Here is a 15,433-nt window from a genome sequence, read left to right on the forward strand (position 1 = left end):
TTGGTATTATTGTGTGTAGCTACATTTGATAGCTACCAAGATAGCTAGCCAGCCACCCCATAGAGAGCATTGCATTGTTGATTTTTTAGTTTACTTGAGCTGCAACAGATTTCCACAGCAATTTCCCATGTTGCTACCAACCTTATAATGCCAAAATGAAACAAAAAATATTGTTCTCACATATTATTGTTATTTAACACCGTAAATTAAAGGAATCAATGGTTTTGGGAGTATTTTTCCTTTAATATTTGGTACACTCAGTATATATCTGTTATTATTGTAATTACTGTATATTTTTCTTTTTTAATTAACAAAGCTAAATGTTTTTTAGATTATCACATTAATATTACTATTTGTGTTTATTCATCTTATTTCTATATTAAAAAACTATTGTAATATATTGTAATCTTTCTCTAATCACCATCACTATTGTTATCATTATTTATTTTTTACTGTTATGGTCATTATCTCACTTCGCTTTAGCAACAGTGGCTTTGTCATTCATGTTACTAAAGCTTATCGAGAGAGAGAGAGAGAGAGAGAGAGAGAGAGAGTGAGAGAGAGAGAGCACAAGAGCAAGTGCTGTTGCTCTATTTGTTCACAGCTCACATTAACTTATTTGACCCACACCGCTCCCTGTTGTCATCCCACAGTATTTGACCTTCAACATGATTTATGACAACCCGGTTCCCACGGTAACCCCGAGGAAACGCTCAGCCTCATTGCTTCTTGCCCAATTCCCAGAGAGAAATCTTGAACCTCTCAAAAGGTGACAACATCTAACCGATGATATCAACTATATAACTGTCTTTTCAGTACATATTCCTTGAACAGGAAAATACTGCAACATAATACCCTGGTGGCACTGATATTGTTTCAAGATATAGGCAAGTCATATTCTTTGCACTGTCATAGATGTTACCTAGACTGATGCTCCTTTTTCTTTCCTCTTCCGTGGCCTGATCCTGTCCTGGATGTGTGTGCAACCATCTTATTTTTGACACCCTGTAGGCCTAGGCTGTCTTAGTTCTGGAGCAGTGGGTTTTGAGTGGAACAAGTGCACTGCCTGAGGGGGATATTTAAAAAAAAAAATGTTTTACCTTTATTTAACTAGGCAAGTCAGTTAAGAACAAATTCTTATTTTCAATGATGGCCTATGAACAGTGGGTTAACTGCCTGTTCAGGGGTATTTTTTGAAGAGAAGAGAGAGAGAGAGAGAGATGAAGAGTTCCCAGGGGTACGATGAAGAGTTCCCAACAGTTCAACTACTCTACTCATCAACCGTTCTGATCCGTGATTTCTGATGATGCTCTCAAAGGATTAGTGGAGGACAGTGCTCTAAGGTTGATAAAGTTGCCCCTGTTATTCCAATCCCATTCCACCAATCCAATCTATTTGGGTTGACAAAGATGATTGGATGCTTGCCTGTTGTTAAACATGGAACCACCAACCAGTAGGCTAAATTAATTGAAAGTCATGCCCCAAATGTTACCTAATATGGACACTTGGCAAAGTCACTGTGAAGAAGTACTTGAGGGCATAAGCTTCTGAATTATGCAACAGTCATTGGTGTAGTAGACTGCTCCTATTAAGTAAAACTCATAAAAACTAGGCGCTAGGACCCAGTGCACGTTAGCGCTGCTGCTGCCAGAAGATGGAGACCAGACGGGAGGGAACAAGAGGAAGAGGCAAAGCAAGAGGATTTACTCCGCCCAATTCTGTCCTCGTGAGATAAGACATTTTTGTTTGGACGTCTATGAGAGCGTGTCGGATTACGTGAAGCTTATTTGATCGAATATGCATTTCATAATGTTTAGGCTGTTGCAAATGTAATGATATAAGTGGATGAACGTGGCATTCCGGCAACTTTCAGAAAAACTACTTAGTTGTCCCTGTTGTTCACACGTGTATCTGCACTCTCATTGGCTAGAATTGTCCCACCTGATCTCGTCTGCCTTCAATAATTGAGGACATGTATTTCCATTGTTAGAGCGGTCCCTCGGCTATCTTGTAGGCTAAATAGAACATATCATCTTTGGGAACAATGAAAGAGCTGTCTGGTAGTGCCACAGAGAGATTGAGATTGTGAACAGTTGTGAAAGGGATAGTAAAAAACGAACCACATATTCCCTTGCTTGGAGTAACAGACAATACCAGCCTGACGCATCGATGAGAAATTGAGACACAGTGAATAGGTGCAGATAGAGAGTCGGGTCATTTTCCACGCAGGTTGAAAAGTATGCTGCAAATGAATGAATTTCATGTGGTGCTGAATTGGGTCATGCAGACCACAAGAAAAGCGAAAGACACACACACCCGCCTCCCGTTGCCTTGCAGGTTGAGCGGTGTGCGCTTTCCATAGAGGAACGGAGCATCTTGCCACCCATTACCAAACCGTAGAAGATAACGGTGTCAATTCTCCAGTGGCACCGAATAATCCAAAACAGAAGAGTGCCTTTAAGCACGGAACCAATCAGAGAATTACCAACACAGACGAGAAAACGAGACACAAACCCGGACCGCAATTCAGTTCACAGTGTAGGCTATACTTTTTTTCAGATGAAATAACACAGCGTAATTGTGCTTTTATTATAAACTGTCATATTATTGACTCATTCGTTAATGTTGAAATATGATTCATTTAATTTAAATCAGAATAGATCTAAAACAGGAGATATCGTCGACCAGACCCCAGTGAATCAACCGGTCAATTGAAGAGTGCAGGTGCTCCTTGCACCGCGCGAATGCAGGACCACGGAGGAGAGAGACAGGTCGCCAGCAGGTGAGTTTAGTTTCAACATCTGATCAGATTATCACACACAGATCATTTGAAAGTTACCTGATTAACATAGGCTTAGCCATACATCGTGTAAAATATGATGCAATGGCAACTTAAATCATATGAACCGTTATCAGTATAGGGTTTGTTTGTAGGCCTATGATGATTTAGGCTATATGCATCACAGAGAAAGATCCCTAATATTTTTTTGAAAAAGTGCATAATTTTTTGGTGTAGTCTGAAGATTTCCAGTGGACTTGATTGTGGAATATTCATTCAGCAGATTGGGGTCATTAGGCCTATTTCCCATATATTTAAGGAACATTTTCTCTATACTTTAACTATTCACCATGCAATGTGTTTTCTTTGAGAAAAAGGTAACATCTTCATGATAGCTTTAAGGGGCAAGGGTATGAGGTCAGGTCAATGTAAAAGTGATCTCTTCTGAACCAAACTCACTGCGACAACACCACCATCCTTTTCATCCCCCAAAATGTATTAATCTAGTGCCTGTACATTTTAAATCAGGCAGGATATCCTTTACCGGGCAGCACTGCATTTGCTATTCAGTACCATTATACACAAATAGATTAACGAAATTGGCACTCAGGAGGTATCATAAAGTGAGTGCACAGTCTGGTCAGTGGCGGTAATATCTCACTGGTAATGCCCTGAAATGCATTTAAATGAGTGTCTGACTCTATTGAACAAAAAAACAATAAAAGCCGCAAGCCTTCTGGGGAGTAATGCACTCTAAATGAAACATGATGACAGCGAAGAGTTGGACATTCATTTAATTCACCTTGTATTGCTTGATGACAAAACAATACTTCCTTGCCTTGACCTTGTATGGCAATAACAGTACCATACTTTGTTTAAACCTTTACATACGTGGAAATTGGCCTATATGGATAGGGCCAAATGTAAATGTTTCTAACTGAATAAATATGGTAGCAATTGAAAGAGAACACTTTGGAGATTATGGAGAAATTATCAGACCAAAGGTGAGGAGACAACAGTTCTCCTGACTGAAGACTGAATTCAAACATTAAAACTGTTAATTTTATGTGCATTTTACATTTACTGTACTTTTTGCAACATTTGTCAATAATGGAATCTGAAAATACTCCAGATACATTCAGTAACATAATAACAATATTCATGAAAATGTTGAGGTAGGTGCAGCATATAAGAAAAAAATGAGTGAGAGGCCTAACCGGTGTCTCCAAGTGGACACACATCTGTCCAAACTGTGCACAGTTCCTTCGTAATGTCAATGCACTTTTATGACTCAAGGAAAGCGCATTCAACTATAAAGGTGCTTTTCTTTACGCTCCTAGCTTTGCCATTGAGGAACTGAAGCAGGTAAACTTATCGTTTTCTGTTTGGAACACAGCCCTGCATCCCCACCATCAAACAATTACTGTTGTTGTTTAGGCAATCCCCCAAAAACTTCCATTATAAATCTCAGTTTGGGTCAGGTGGGCATCATTTGTGAACATGACTAGCTAAGATACACTTATATGATCTTACAGCGTTAGGCTTTCACAAGGCACTTCAACTAAACATACTGTAACTTTGGTGCACATAGAATGGACTCATGAGTGCAAATTTCCTTCAAAATATGACAAACATAGGCTCATTCTGTTTAGGACAACCCAGGGTATGACGCATGTCATCCTTGTAACTGTAAATCAAACATAGCGATCATAAATGTTGATATTGTAAATGACATGATGTTGAAATATGGAAATGCGAAGTTCATATTTGGACTCACGGGTGTGTCAGCCATACAGGGATTGTTACAGCCAAACCAATGGTCAAGGACATCAGCTACACCTGCACATCTATGTAATATCATCAGACAAAATGAGAGTGAGAGACAACCAAGTAAAACAGACAAACAAGGAATATTCAATGACCTTAAAATACACTATACTGAATTCCAAGAATCAACACCTTTATTTATTATCATACGAAGAATGCCTGTGTAAATGGTTAGTGGGTTTGGACGCAGGTTAATGTTTATTGTCATAAGTCTTGTCCTGGAGGGAGAATGGAGCGATTTTTTAAAATTCAAATGTTTATTTATTTATTATTATATATATTTTTAATTCTCGTTAGTAGGGACGTCAAACGTTCAGCCTGCTGCATAGGACCTATGGATGCTCTAGTCTAGAGCACCTGGTTAAATTGGGCCTAGGAGGATGTTTTTGAATCTCTAAATGGTTAAACTTGTGAAATATTTGATAATTAAATATGAGAGTTTGCTTTATTTACTATCATCCTAAATTAAGATATTGGATTATTTTGTCATATCTAATTAATGTACAGTATATTACGCTACTTTACATGACGTGGACAGTATGTGATACTACATTACACAAGCTGACATTTTGACCACATCGAATTGGGAGGGAAATTACACATCCTTTTTTTTTACCTCAGATTGCTGATGTTAGTATAAAAGCTTATAGTCACAATGACACGAGCAATTCCTTAAAACAGATCAATATCTTTAGCTTTGTACTGTTGATTTTGTCATACTCGCTGGGGGTCGCAGGACTTAGAACGCAGCTATCATTTTCTTTCTGAAATGGAACGGATAATTTGGACGGTCTCTTTTATAAATGTCGCTGGCCACACACCAATACACAGATTTGAAAGTCAAACTTTAGTCACTGTTGATATCCTATGGCCAGTCTTGATTTGTTGAAGTTAACAGAAAAATTTGTTTGCTCTCTTTTTCCATGATGGCGGTCACCCAAAATCAACATCTGCCATTCCAAAATGTAGATAGAAGCCTTCTACAAATTCTCATCTAACCAACATGTACAGTGGCTTGAGAAAGTATTCATCCCCTTGGCATTTTTCCTATTTTGTTGCCTTACAACCTGAAATTAACACAGATTGTGAAACAAACAAGAAATAAGACAAAAAACAGAACGTTTGAGTGTGCATAACTATTCACCCGCCCAAAATCAATACTTTGTAGAGCCACATCTTGCAGCAATTACAGTTGCAAGTCTCTTGGGGTATGTCTCTATAATCTTGGTACATCTAGCCACTGGGATTTTTGACCGTTCTTCAAGGCAAAACTATTCCAGCTCCTTCAAGTTAGATGGGTTCCGCTGGTGTACAGCAATCTTTAAGTCATACCACAGATTCTCAATTGAGGTCTGGGCTCTGACTAGGCCATTCCAATACATTTAAGTGTTTCCCCTTAAGCCACTCAAGTGTTACTTAACTTTAGCAGTTAGGGTCATTGTCCTGCTGGAAGGTGAACCTCCGTCCCAGTCTCAAATCTCTGGAAGACTGAAACAGGTTTCCCTCAAAAATTCCCATGTATTTAGCGCCATCCATCATTCTTTCAATTCTGACCAGTTTCCCAGTCCCTGCTGATGGAAAAACATCCCCACAGCATGATGCTGCTGCCACCATGCTGGGGATAGGGTTCTCATGGTGATGAGAGGTGTTGTGTTTGTGCCAGACATAGCGTTTTCCTTGATGGCCAAAAAGCTACATTTTTGTCTCATTTGACCAGAGTATCTTCTTCCATATGTTTGGGGAGTCTCCCACATGCCTTTTGGAAAACACCAAACGTGTTTGCTTATTTTTTTTATTTAAGCAATGGCTTTTTTCTGCCCACTCTTCCATAAAGCCCAGCTTTGTGGAGTGTACGGCTTAAAATGGTCCTATGGACAGATACTCCAATCTCCGCTGTGGAGCTTTGCAGTTCCTTCAGGGTTATCTTTGCTCTCTTTGTGGCCTCTCTGATTAATGCCCTCCTTGCCTGGTCTGTGACTTTTGGTGGGCGGCCCTCTCTTGGCAGGTTTGTTGAGGTGCCATATTCAATTTTTTAATAATGGATTTAATGGTGCTCCATGGGATGTTCAAAGTTTTGGACATTTTTTTTATAGCCCAACCCTGATCTGTACTTCTCCACAACTTTGTCCCTGACCTGTTTGGAGAGCTCCTAGTGGTGTTGCAGACTCTGGGGCCTTTCAGAACAATTGTGTTTGTATATATACTGACATCATGTGACACTCAGATTGCACACAGGTGGACCTTATTTAACTAATTATGTGACTTTGGAAGGTAATTGTTTGCACCAGATCTTATTTAGGGGCTTCATAGCAAACGGGGTGAATACATATTCTCGCACCACTTTTCGAGTATTTTTTACATTTTTAAATAAAAAAACAATAACATTTTACCACCTTTTCTCCCCAATTTCGTGGTATCCAATTGTTAGTATTTACTATCTTGTCTCATCGCTACAACTCCTGTCGTGGAAATTTCCTGTATTACCAAATCATGAGAGAGCAAACCACACACAAGTCAGAGTTACAGTGGGGCAAAAAAGTATTTAGTCAGCCACCAATTGTGCAAATTCTCCCACTTAAAAAGATGAGAGGCCTGTAATTTTCATCATAGGTACACTTCAACTATGACAGACAAAATGAGAAAAACAATTCCAGAATATCACATTGTAGGATTTTAATGAATTTATTTGCAAATTATGGTGGAAAATAAGTATTTGGTCACCTACAAACAAGCAAGATTTCTGGCTCTCACAGACCTGTAACTTCTTCTTTAAGAGGCTCCTCTGTCCTCCACTCATTACCTGTATTAATGGAACCTGTTTGAACTTGTTATCAGTATAAAAGACACCTGTCCACAACCTCAAAACAGTCACACTCCAAACTCCACTATGGCCAAGACCAAAGAGCTTTCAAAGGACACCAGAAACAAAATTGTAGAACTGCACCAGGCTGTGAAGACTGAATCTGCAATAGGTAAGCAGCTTGGTTTGAAGAAATCAACTGTGGGAGCAATTATTAGTAAATGGAAGACATACAAGACCACTGATAATCTCCCTCGATCTGGGGCTCCACGCAAGATCTCACCCCGTGGGGTCAAAATGATCACAAGAACGGTGAGCAAAAATCCCAGAACCACACGGGGGGGACTTAGTGAATGACCTGCAGAGAGCTGGGACCAAAGTAACAAAGCCTACCATCAGTAACACACTACGCCGCCAGGGACTCAAATCCTGCAGTGCCAGACGTGTCCCCCTGCTTAAGCCAGTACATGTCCAGGCCCGTCTGAAGTTTGCTAGAGAGCATTTGGATGATCCAGAAGAAGTTTGGGAGAATGTCATATGGTCAGATGAGACCAAAATATAACTTTTTGGTAAAAACTCAACTCGTCGTGTTTGGAGGAAAAAGAATGCTGAGTTGCATCCAAGAACACCATACCTACTGTGAAGCATGGGGGTGGAAACATCATGCTTTGGGGCTGTTTGTCTGCAAAGGGACCAGGACGACTGATCCGTGTAAAGGAAAGAATGAATGGGTATCGTGATATTTGAGTGAAAAAAACCTCCTTCCATCAGCAAGGGCATTGAAGATGAAACGTGGCTGGGTCTTTCAGCATGACAATGATCCCAAACACACCGCCCGGGCAACGAAGGAGTGGCTTCGTAAGAAGCATTTCAAGGTCCTGGAGTGGCCTAGCTAGTCTCCAGATCTCAACCCCATAGAAAATCTTTGGAGGGAATTGAATGTCGGTGTTTTCCAGCAACAGCCCCAAAACATCACTGCTCTAGAGGAGATCTGCATGGAGGAATGGGCCAAAAAGGTGTGAAAACCTTGTGAAGACTTGCCAACAAAGGGTATATAACAAAGTATTGAAATCAACTTTTGTTATTGACCAAATACTTATTTTCCACCATAATTTGCAAATAAATTCATTAAAAATCCTACAATGTGATTTTCTGGATTTTGTTTCTTCTCATTTTGTCTGCCATAGTTGAAGTGTATCTATGATGAAAATTACAGGCCTCTATCATCTTTTTAAGTGGGAGAACTTGCACAATTGGTGGCTGACTATAATACTTTTTTGCCCCACTGTATATCATAAAGTCCATATTTAATAATATGAGCTTCACCATAGCCCTATGACTCTCAGATCAATTCAGTGTCTATAAATGAATTCTCTGAGAGTGCTTACAAAACAGTTCTTAGTATCATTCATAGCTAAGACACACCCATCTCAACTCACATGACGAATAACAGATCTTAGGATCATTACACAAAGAACCTTTTACTTGAAAGAATATATTTATAGCATTAGCTATGAATTATTGTTCAGTTTAGTCTCCTAAACGTAGTTCTTATCTCGCTCTTGGTACAACATAGTACCAAACCATTACCTTATCCAATGGAATATATCAATTGTCAATTCTAGATATTCCCATCTCAAATACACACCCTCCTGGACAAGCTCACCGAGACAGTGAGCCTCTTAGGTCATATACTAGATCAAGATAAGGGCAACCTCAGAGGGGACATGTAATAGTTACAGACATATTCCCATAAGAAGACAAGCCTGACCTCTCCCCTCTCTGGGCCCCTATTGACTAAGCCCTTGCAGAGAAGGGATAACTGCAAACTGCCATCACTATTATCCAAAAGAAGACATCCTAACATACACATTTCTCACATAAGCATTATTATGTAAATAAAACATGTTTTTTATGAATGTTACCTAACTATTTCTGATTCATCCCTAACACTCCCGTACAGGCTCAGGAGAGACGAAGGTCGAAAGCCATGCATCCTCCGAAACCCAACCAAGCCGCACTGCTTCTTACACAGCGCGCATCTAACCCGGAAGCCAGCCGCACCAATGTGTCGGATCAAACATTGTCCACCTGGAGACCTTGGTTAGCGTGCCCTGCGCCCGGGCCCGCCACAGGAGTCACTGGTGCGCGATGAGACAAGGATATCCCCACCGGCCAACCCCTCCCTAACCCGGACGACGCTAGGCTAATTGTGCGTTGCCCCACGGACCTACCGGTCGCGGCCGGCTGCGACAGAGCCTGGGCGCGAATCCAGGGTCTCTGGTGGCACAGCTAGCGCTGCGATGCAGTGCCCTAGACCACTGTGCAACCCGGGAGGCCCCCATTTTTTTTGTTTTTTGTTTTGAATCAGGTTATTTTTTTCATTTCACTTCACCAATTTGGACTATTTTGTTTATATCCATTAAATGAAATCCAAATAAAAATACATTTAAATTACAGGGTGTAATGCAAAAAAAATGGAAAACCACCAAGGGGGATGAATACTTTTGCAAGGCACTGTCTGATTAATATTGTTGCACATGTACTGTATGTGTAAATATGTTTAGGTTTTCAATAAATCACAAACAGTTTTGCATATTGATTGTTAATTTGGACACTTAACTGTATTTTGACATTGGGCTATTTATCAATATGTCTTGTTAACAGAAAGCAGCGAAAGCATCATGAATATAAATTGAACTTTCAAGTTATTGTACTTAATCAGGTAAAAACTGCTGAATGAGTCCAAAAACATGCTGTGGTGTGATTTTATTGTAGGATATACCAGAAATCACCAAGATAGTCTGGCTGCAAAGTCAAAATTCGCTATATTGTAAAAGTTCACGATTTTTTGTTGTTGTTTCTTTTTGTTAGGGCTAGGCATTAGGGTTAGCAGTGTGGTTAGGGTTAGGTTTAAAATCAGATGTCATGACTTTGTGGCTGTGCTAGCTAGTGACCACTGCAGAGCTGCCTCCAGAACAAGATTCATGACGAGAAAAGCTGACCTGCAGTTTAGACATCCGTCTTACTCCAAAACAAAAATGTAACAGTTAAATAAGTAGTGTCTAATACAAATAATAAGCAGAATGTCAGGTGTTAGGGCTGGGCTGGAACAGAAACCTGCACAACCAGTAGATCTCTAGGAGCAAGGTTGGCCGCGGATGTTCTAGGCCTATGCATTGTTACTTTAACAGAATTGTTGTAGTCCTACAACCAATTTTAACAGTAAACCAATGGCATGTACCAATTGAAGATATACTGTACCCTTCAGTCTATTCAGGACTTGGGACTTTCATTAGGACCTTAATCCGCAGACAGGTTTAGCAGCTTTCACAGGTCTCTGTATCTGAGATTAAGAAACATAGAAATTAGACCAGGACATGCTTAATTATTCTCAAGCGATATAACATTTGATATTTTGTTGCGATTGTGTTTTTGTATTGTCATAGCTTGTTCTCTCTTTGGGAATGGAAATCTGTTCATCATCTAGTTAGCTTGTTAGCTAGGTAGCTAACATTGTTGTTTTTAGCAGATAAAGCTATGTTTGTGCCATAAAAAATATTGGATGGCTGTCTATCCTATTTATATGTAGCTAGCTAGCTAACGTTACGTAGAATAGATGGTTAACTTGATAAACAACCTACCCATGTGCTACACATCATTGTGGCACCTTCACCTCCTGCTGCTAACTTTACTATCAATTCAGGTACTTCATCCCGCTGCGATGCTTCTTTGGGAAATCTATCAACTTTAATTTTGAAAAATAGATTTGTTCCCAGTCGTAAGGATCATCCCACCCTCGAATAATATGGTCAATATGCACATTTTGACCTTGAGAAAACAACTAGACTAAGTTAACTATCTTAGATAGCTGTTTACAGCCACAATGGAACACTGTTGTTTACAAATGTACCAATAGTTATTTGGGTTTCAAGGTTCACTTGCGCTCCTCCTCAAAAAGCCTTTAAAAAGTTGTATTGAGATGTGCCTTTGTTAAGTAAATCAGGTGTTCAATGAGGGGAAAAGGAGACTGGAGTGCCACGTTAAGTGTTAAGTAGCAGCTTTGTAAAGCCAATATGCAACTGTACTGTATGAATGAATCACAGCTTCACCTTATTTACAGGAAAATAGTTCAGTACCATACTATATTATTCATAGTAGCCTATCATACACTGGAGCATACGATACATAATAGAACATGCTGTACTGCAAACATTATACACACCACTGCGCTGTTTGGCAATTGTCACACATCTACTGTAGCCTATGTCCTGTGCAGGGGGCAGGTTGGAGAGCTGGTAGGATGGTACAGCATGACACACTTTGGTGGCAGGTAAGGCGATGCACTTACAGTGTAGCTGCATGGATAGGTATGATATTAGATCAGCCCCTGCAGCGGCTGCATTCCATTCGGAATCGACAAGGTCCGAGGAAAGGGGAAGAAAGCGAGTGATGAGATTGGACTGGATTGCATTGCAGCCCTTCTGGCTCAGCAACCAAAAGCAGTCGACAGAACAGCAGGGATTGATGTCACCACAGGGTTGGCATTTGGTGGTAGGATCCTCCCATCGTCATGGTAATCGATCAAGATCTGGTTTTCTGGTTACATTGGTCCCCTTCAGCAGTGTCTGAATGCTTGGCAAATGGCCAAATTCCTCCTTAGTTCCTCATCATATAATACAGCCAAACCGTCTCTCTCCCAGCCCATAGTAGACTCCAGTCTACTCCAGTACAGCCTTGGAGTCAGTACCCCCATCCATTTCACATCAAAGGAATGGATTCTCCTCCCTGCCTCTGGGATGTTGTGTTTCGCTCCCATTTCATGTCCTCAATCCTATAGTGTCAGTCATGACATTAAACATTCCTACACTGTCGAATACATGCAAGGTGAGGGGGTTCTATAATCTACAGTATATTTTCCTGTTGAGTGCAGTTACTTGACTGTTGAGTGGTTTTGTGTGTCTATGTCTTGTTAATTGCTTTTGTTTGATGTAGACTAGCTATTTCATGTTGAATGGTGCTCTGTAGCTCTACAATCAGTGGTCTCCAACAGGTCGATTGCGACCAGCCCACTTATGAGTAGCTCGCCAAACAATTCTGAAAGTGCATCTATTTTTCACGTGTTCCACCGCAAACAAACAAATCTCACAAGTATCATACACATCAAGCTCCCTGCTACTATCGAATCAAATCCACATTAACATTATTCCACCCCTAGTTAGCCACAATTGGCTTAAAAAGCTAAACGTAACACAATATCTGCCAATTAATTTCCAGCAATATTGCCCCTGTATGTATGTGTGGTATGAATGTCTACTATGCACGTAGTGTAGCAGAATTATATCATGATTGTATCAATCGTGTGGGCTTTTGTTTAGCAAACTCTGTCATGACAAATGTTTTGCAAAATGCACAATTAAAGGGGTATTAGACTCACTACCGAGTTCCAAACTAACTCTGGATGCAACGTCAACACAAGAACTGATAATCGGGAGATTCATGAAATGGGTTTCCATAGCCAAGCAGCCGCACACAAGCCTAAGATCACCATGCGCAATGCCAAGTGTCAGCTGGAGTGGTGTAAAGCTCGCTACCATTGGACTCTGGAGCAGTGGAAATGTGTTCTCTGAAGTGATGAATCATGCTTAATCATTTGGCAGTCGGACAGACGAATCTGGGTTTGGTCGATGCCCGGAGAATGCTACCTGCCCGAATGCATAGTGCCAACTGTAAACTTTGGTGGAGGAGGAACAATGGTCTGGGGCGGCTTTTCATGGTTTGGGCTAGGCCCCTTAGTTCCAGTGAAGGAAAATCTTAACCCTACAGCCAACAAAGACATTCTAGATGATTCTGTGCTTCCAACTTTGTGGCAACAGATTGGGGAAGGCCCTTTCCTGATTCAGCATGACAATGCCCCCGTGTACAATGTGAGGTCCATACAGAAATGGTTTGTCTAAATCGGTGTGGATGAACTTGACTGGCCTGCAACAGAGCCCTGACCTCAACCCCATCGAACACCTTTGGGATGAATTGGAACGCCAACTGCGAGCCAGGCCTAATTGCCCAATATCTGTTCTTAACCTCACTAATGCTCTTGTGGCTAAATGAAAGCAAGTCCTCACAGCAATGGTGGAAAGCCTTTCCGGAAGATAGCATTAAGAGGGAATACACTCCGTATTAATGTCCGTGAGATGTTTGATGAGAAGGTGTCCACATACTTATGCAATCTATTTATTTAAAAAAGACCATTGTTTCCAATTAAAATCACAGTAAGGTACTTAAATGTTACCCAGAAATGATTTGATATTGAGATAAAAATGGCTGCATTGGACATTTGAAAGTGTAAGAGAGAGATGTCCACTTGAAGTTGCCTAGCTGCATCTATCATCAGAGGAGACAGTTCCCATGGAAATGTAATGTTAATTTCACACCAGTATGACTAGAGATGAATAGACACTCAAACAGAACAGAATTGTAAGATAGATGAGACGAGGCAGGATGGATCAATTATAGATTCAAGACAAACAATGTCTAGACAAAACAATGCTACATTTAGTAAATAACAAAGAGGACATAGAGGTAACTGCCGAAATAATGTAAACATTTTATTTTATTTTGTACTCCGCTTTAATATTACAGATAGATTGTAGCTTCCATCAATGTAATTATCTGCATCACTTCCAATCCCCCATATATTCTTTGCCATTTTATATATACACACACACAGTTGAAATCAGGAAGTTTACATACACCTTTCCCAAATACATTTACACTCAGTTTTTCACAAACCTAGTAAAAATTCCCTGTCTTAGGTCAGTTAGGATCATCACTTTATTTTAAGAATGTGAAATGTCAGAATAATAGTAGAGTGATTTATTTCAGCTTTTATTGCTTTCATCACATTCCCAGTTAGTCAGAAGTTTACATACATTCAATTTGTATTTGGTAGCATTGCCTTTAAATTGTTTAACATTGGTCAAACGTTTTGGGTAGCCTTCCACAAGCTTAGGATTGAGGTCAGGGCTTTGTGATGGCCACTCCAATACCTTGACTTTGTTTTCCTTAAGCCATTTTTGCCACAACTTTGGAAGTATGCTTGGGGTCATTGTCCACTTCCTGACTGATGTCTTGAGATGTTGCTTCAATACATCCACATAATTTTCCTCCTTCATGATGCCATCTATTTTGTGAAGTGCGCCAGTCCCTCCTGCAACATGATGCTGCCACTAGAGGTCGACCGATTAATCGGAATGGACGATTAATTAGGGCCGATTTCAAGTTTTCATAACAATCGGACATCGGTATTTTTGGACACGTACTTTTTTTTTTTACACATTTATCTTATCTTTATTTAACTAGGCAAGTCAGTGAAGAACACATTCTTAATTTCAATGACGGCCTAGGAACGGTGGGTTAACTGCCTCGTTCAGGGGCAGAATTATAGATTTTCCCCTTGTCGGCTCGGGGGATCCAATCTTGCAACCTTACAGTTAACTAGTCCAACACTATAACCACCTACCTCTCATTGCACTCCACAAGGAGACTGCCTGTTACACGAAGGCAGTAAGCCAAGGTAAGTTGCTAGCTAGCATTAAACTTCTTATAAAAAAAACAATCAATCATAATCACTAGTTAACTACACATGGTTGATGATATTACTAGTTTATCTAGCATGTCCTGCGTTGCATATAATCTGACTGAGCATACAAGCATACAAGTATCTGACTGAGCGGTGGCAGGCAGCAGCAGGCTCGTAAGCATTCATTCAAACAGCACTTTCGTGCGTGTTGCCAGCAGCTCTTCGTTGTGCGTCAAGCATTGCGCTGTTTATGATTTCAAGCCTATCAACTCCCGAGATGAGGCTGGTGTAACCGATGTGAAATAACATAACATTGATCAGAAATACAGTGTAGCCATGGTTAATGTTGTAAATGACTATTGTAGCTGGAAACGGCTGATTTTTAATGGAATATCTACATATGCGTACAGAGGCCCATTATCAGCAACCATCACTCCTGTGTTCCAAT

At 40.3% G+C, this 15,433-nt stretch overlaps 1 protein-coding gene across 2 annotated transcripts in view; it reads left to right on the forward strand.

The window, feature by feature from the left end:
* Nucleotides 1–1,659: 1,659 nt before the first annotated feature.
* LOC110499108 (serine/threonine-protein kinase SBK1-like) overlaps nucleotides 1,660–15,433 on the forward strand; it is a 37,461-nt gene continuing 23,687 nt past the window's right edge. Inside the window, exons 1-2 of one of the 2 annotated variants that reach the window (XM_021576019.2) lie at nucleotides 1,660–2,538; nucleotides 2,656–2,782. In XM_021576019.2, the coding sequence (XP_021431694.2) occupies nucleotides 2,745–2,782 (38 nt within the window). In that variant the 5' untranslated portion in view covers nucleotides 1,660–2,538; nucleotides 2,656–2,744. The remainder of the gene's footprint in view (nucleotides 2,539–2,655; nucleotides 2,783–15,433) is intronic. The other variant, XM_021576020.2, reaches the window with a different exon arrangement.

The sequence above is a fragment of the Oncorhynchus mykiss genome, chromosome 20 (genome assembly GCF_013265735.2).
Source record: "Oncorhynchus mykiss isolate Arlee chromosome 20, USDA_OmykA_1.1, whole genome shotgun sequence".
Classification (NCBI taxonomy): Eukaryota; Metazoa; Chordata; class Actinopteri; order Salmoniformes; family Salmonidae; genus Oncorhynchus; species Oncorhynchus mykiss.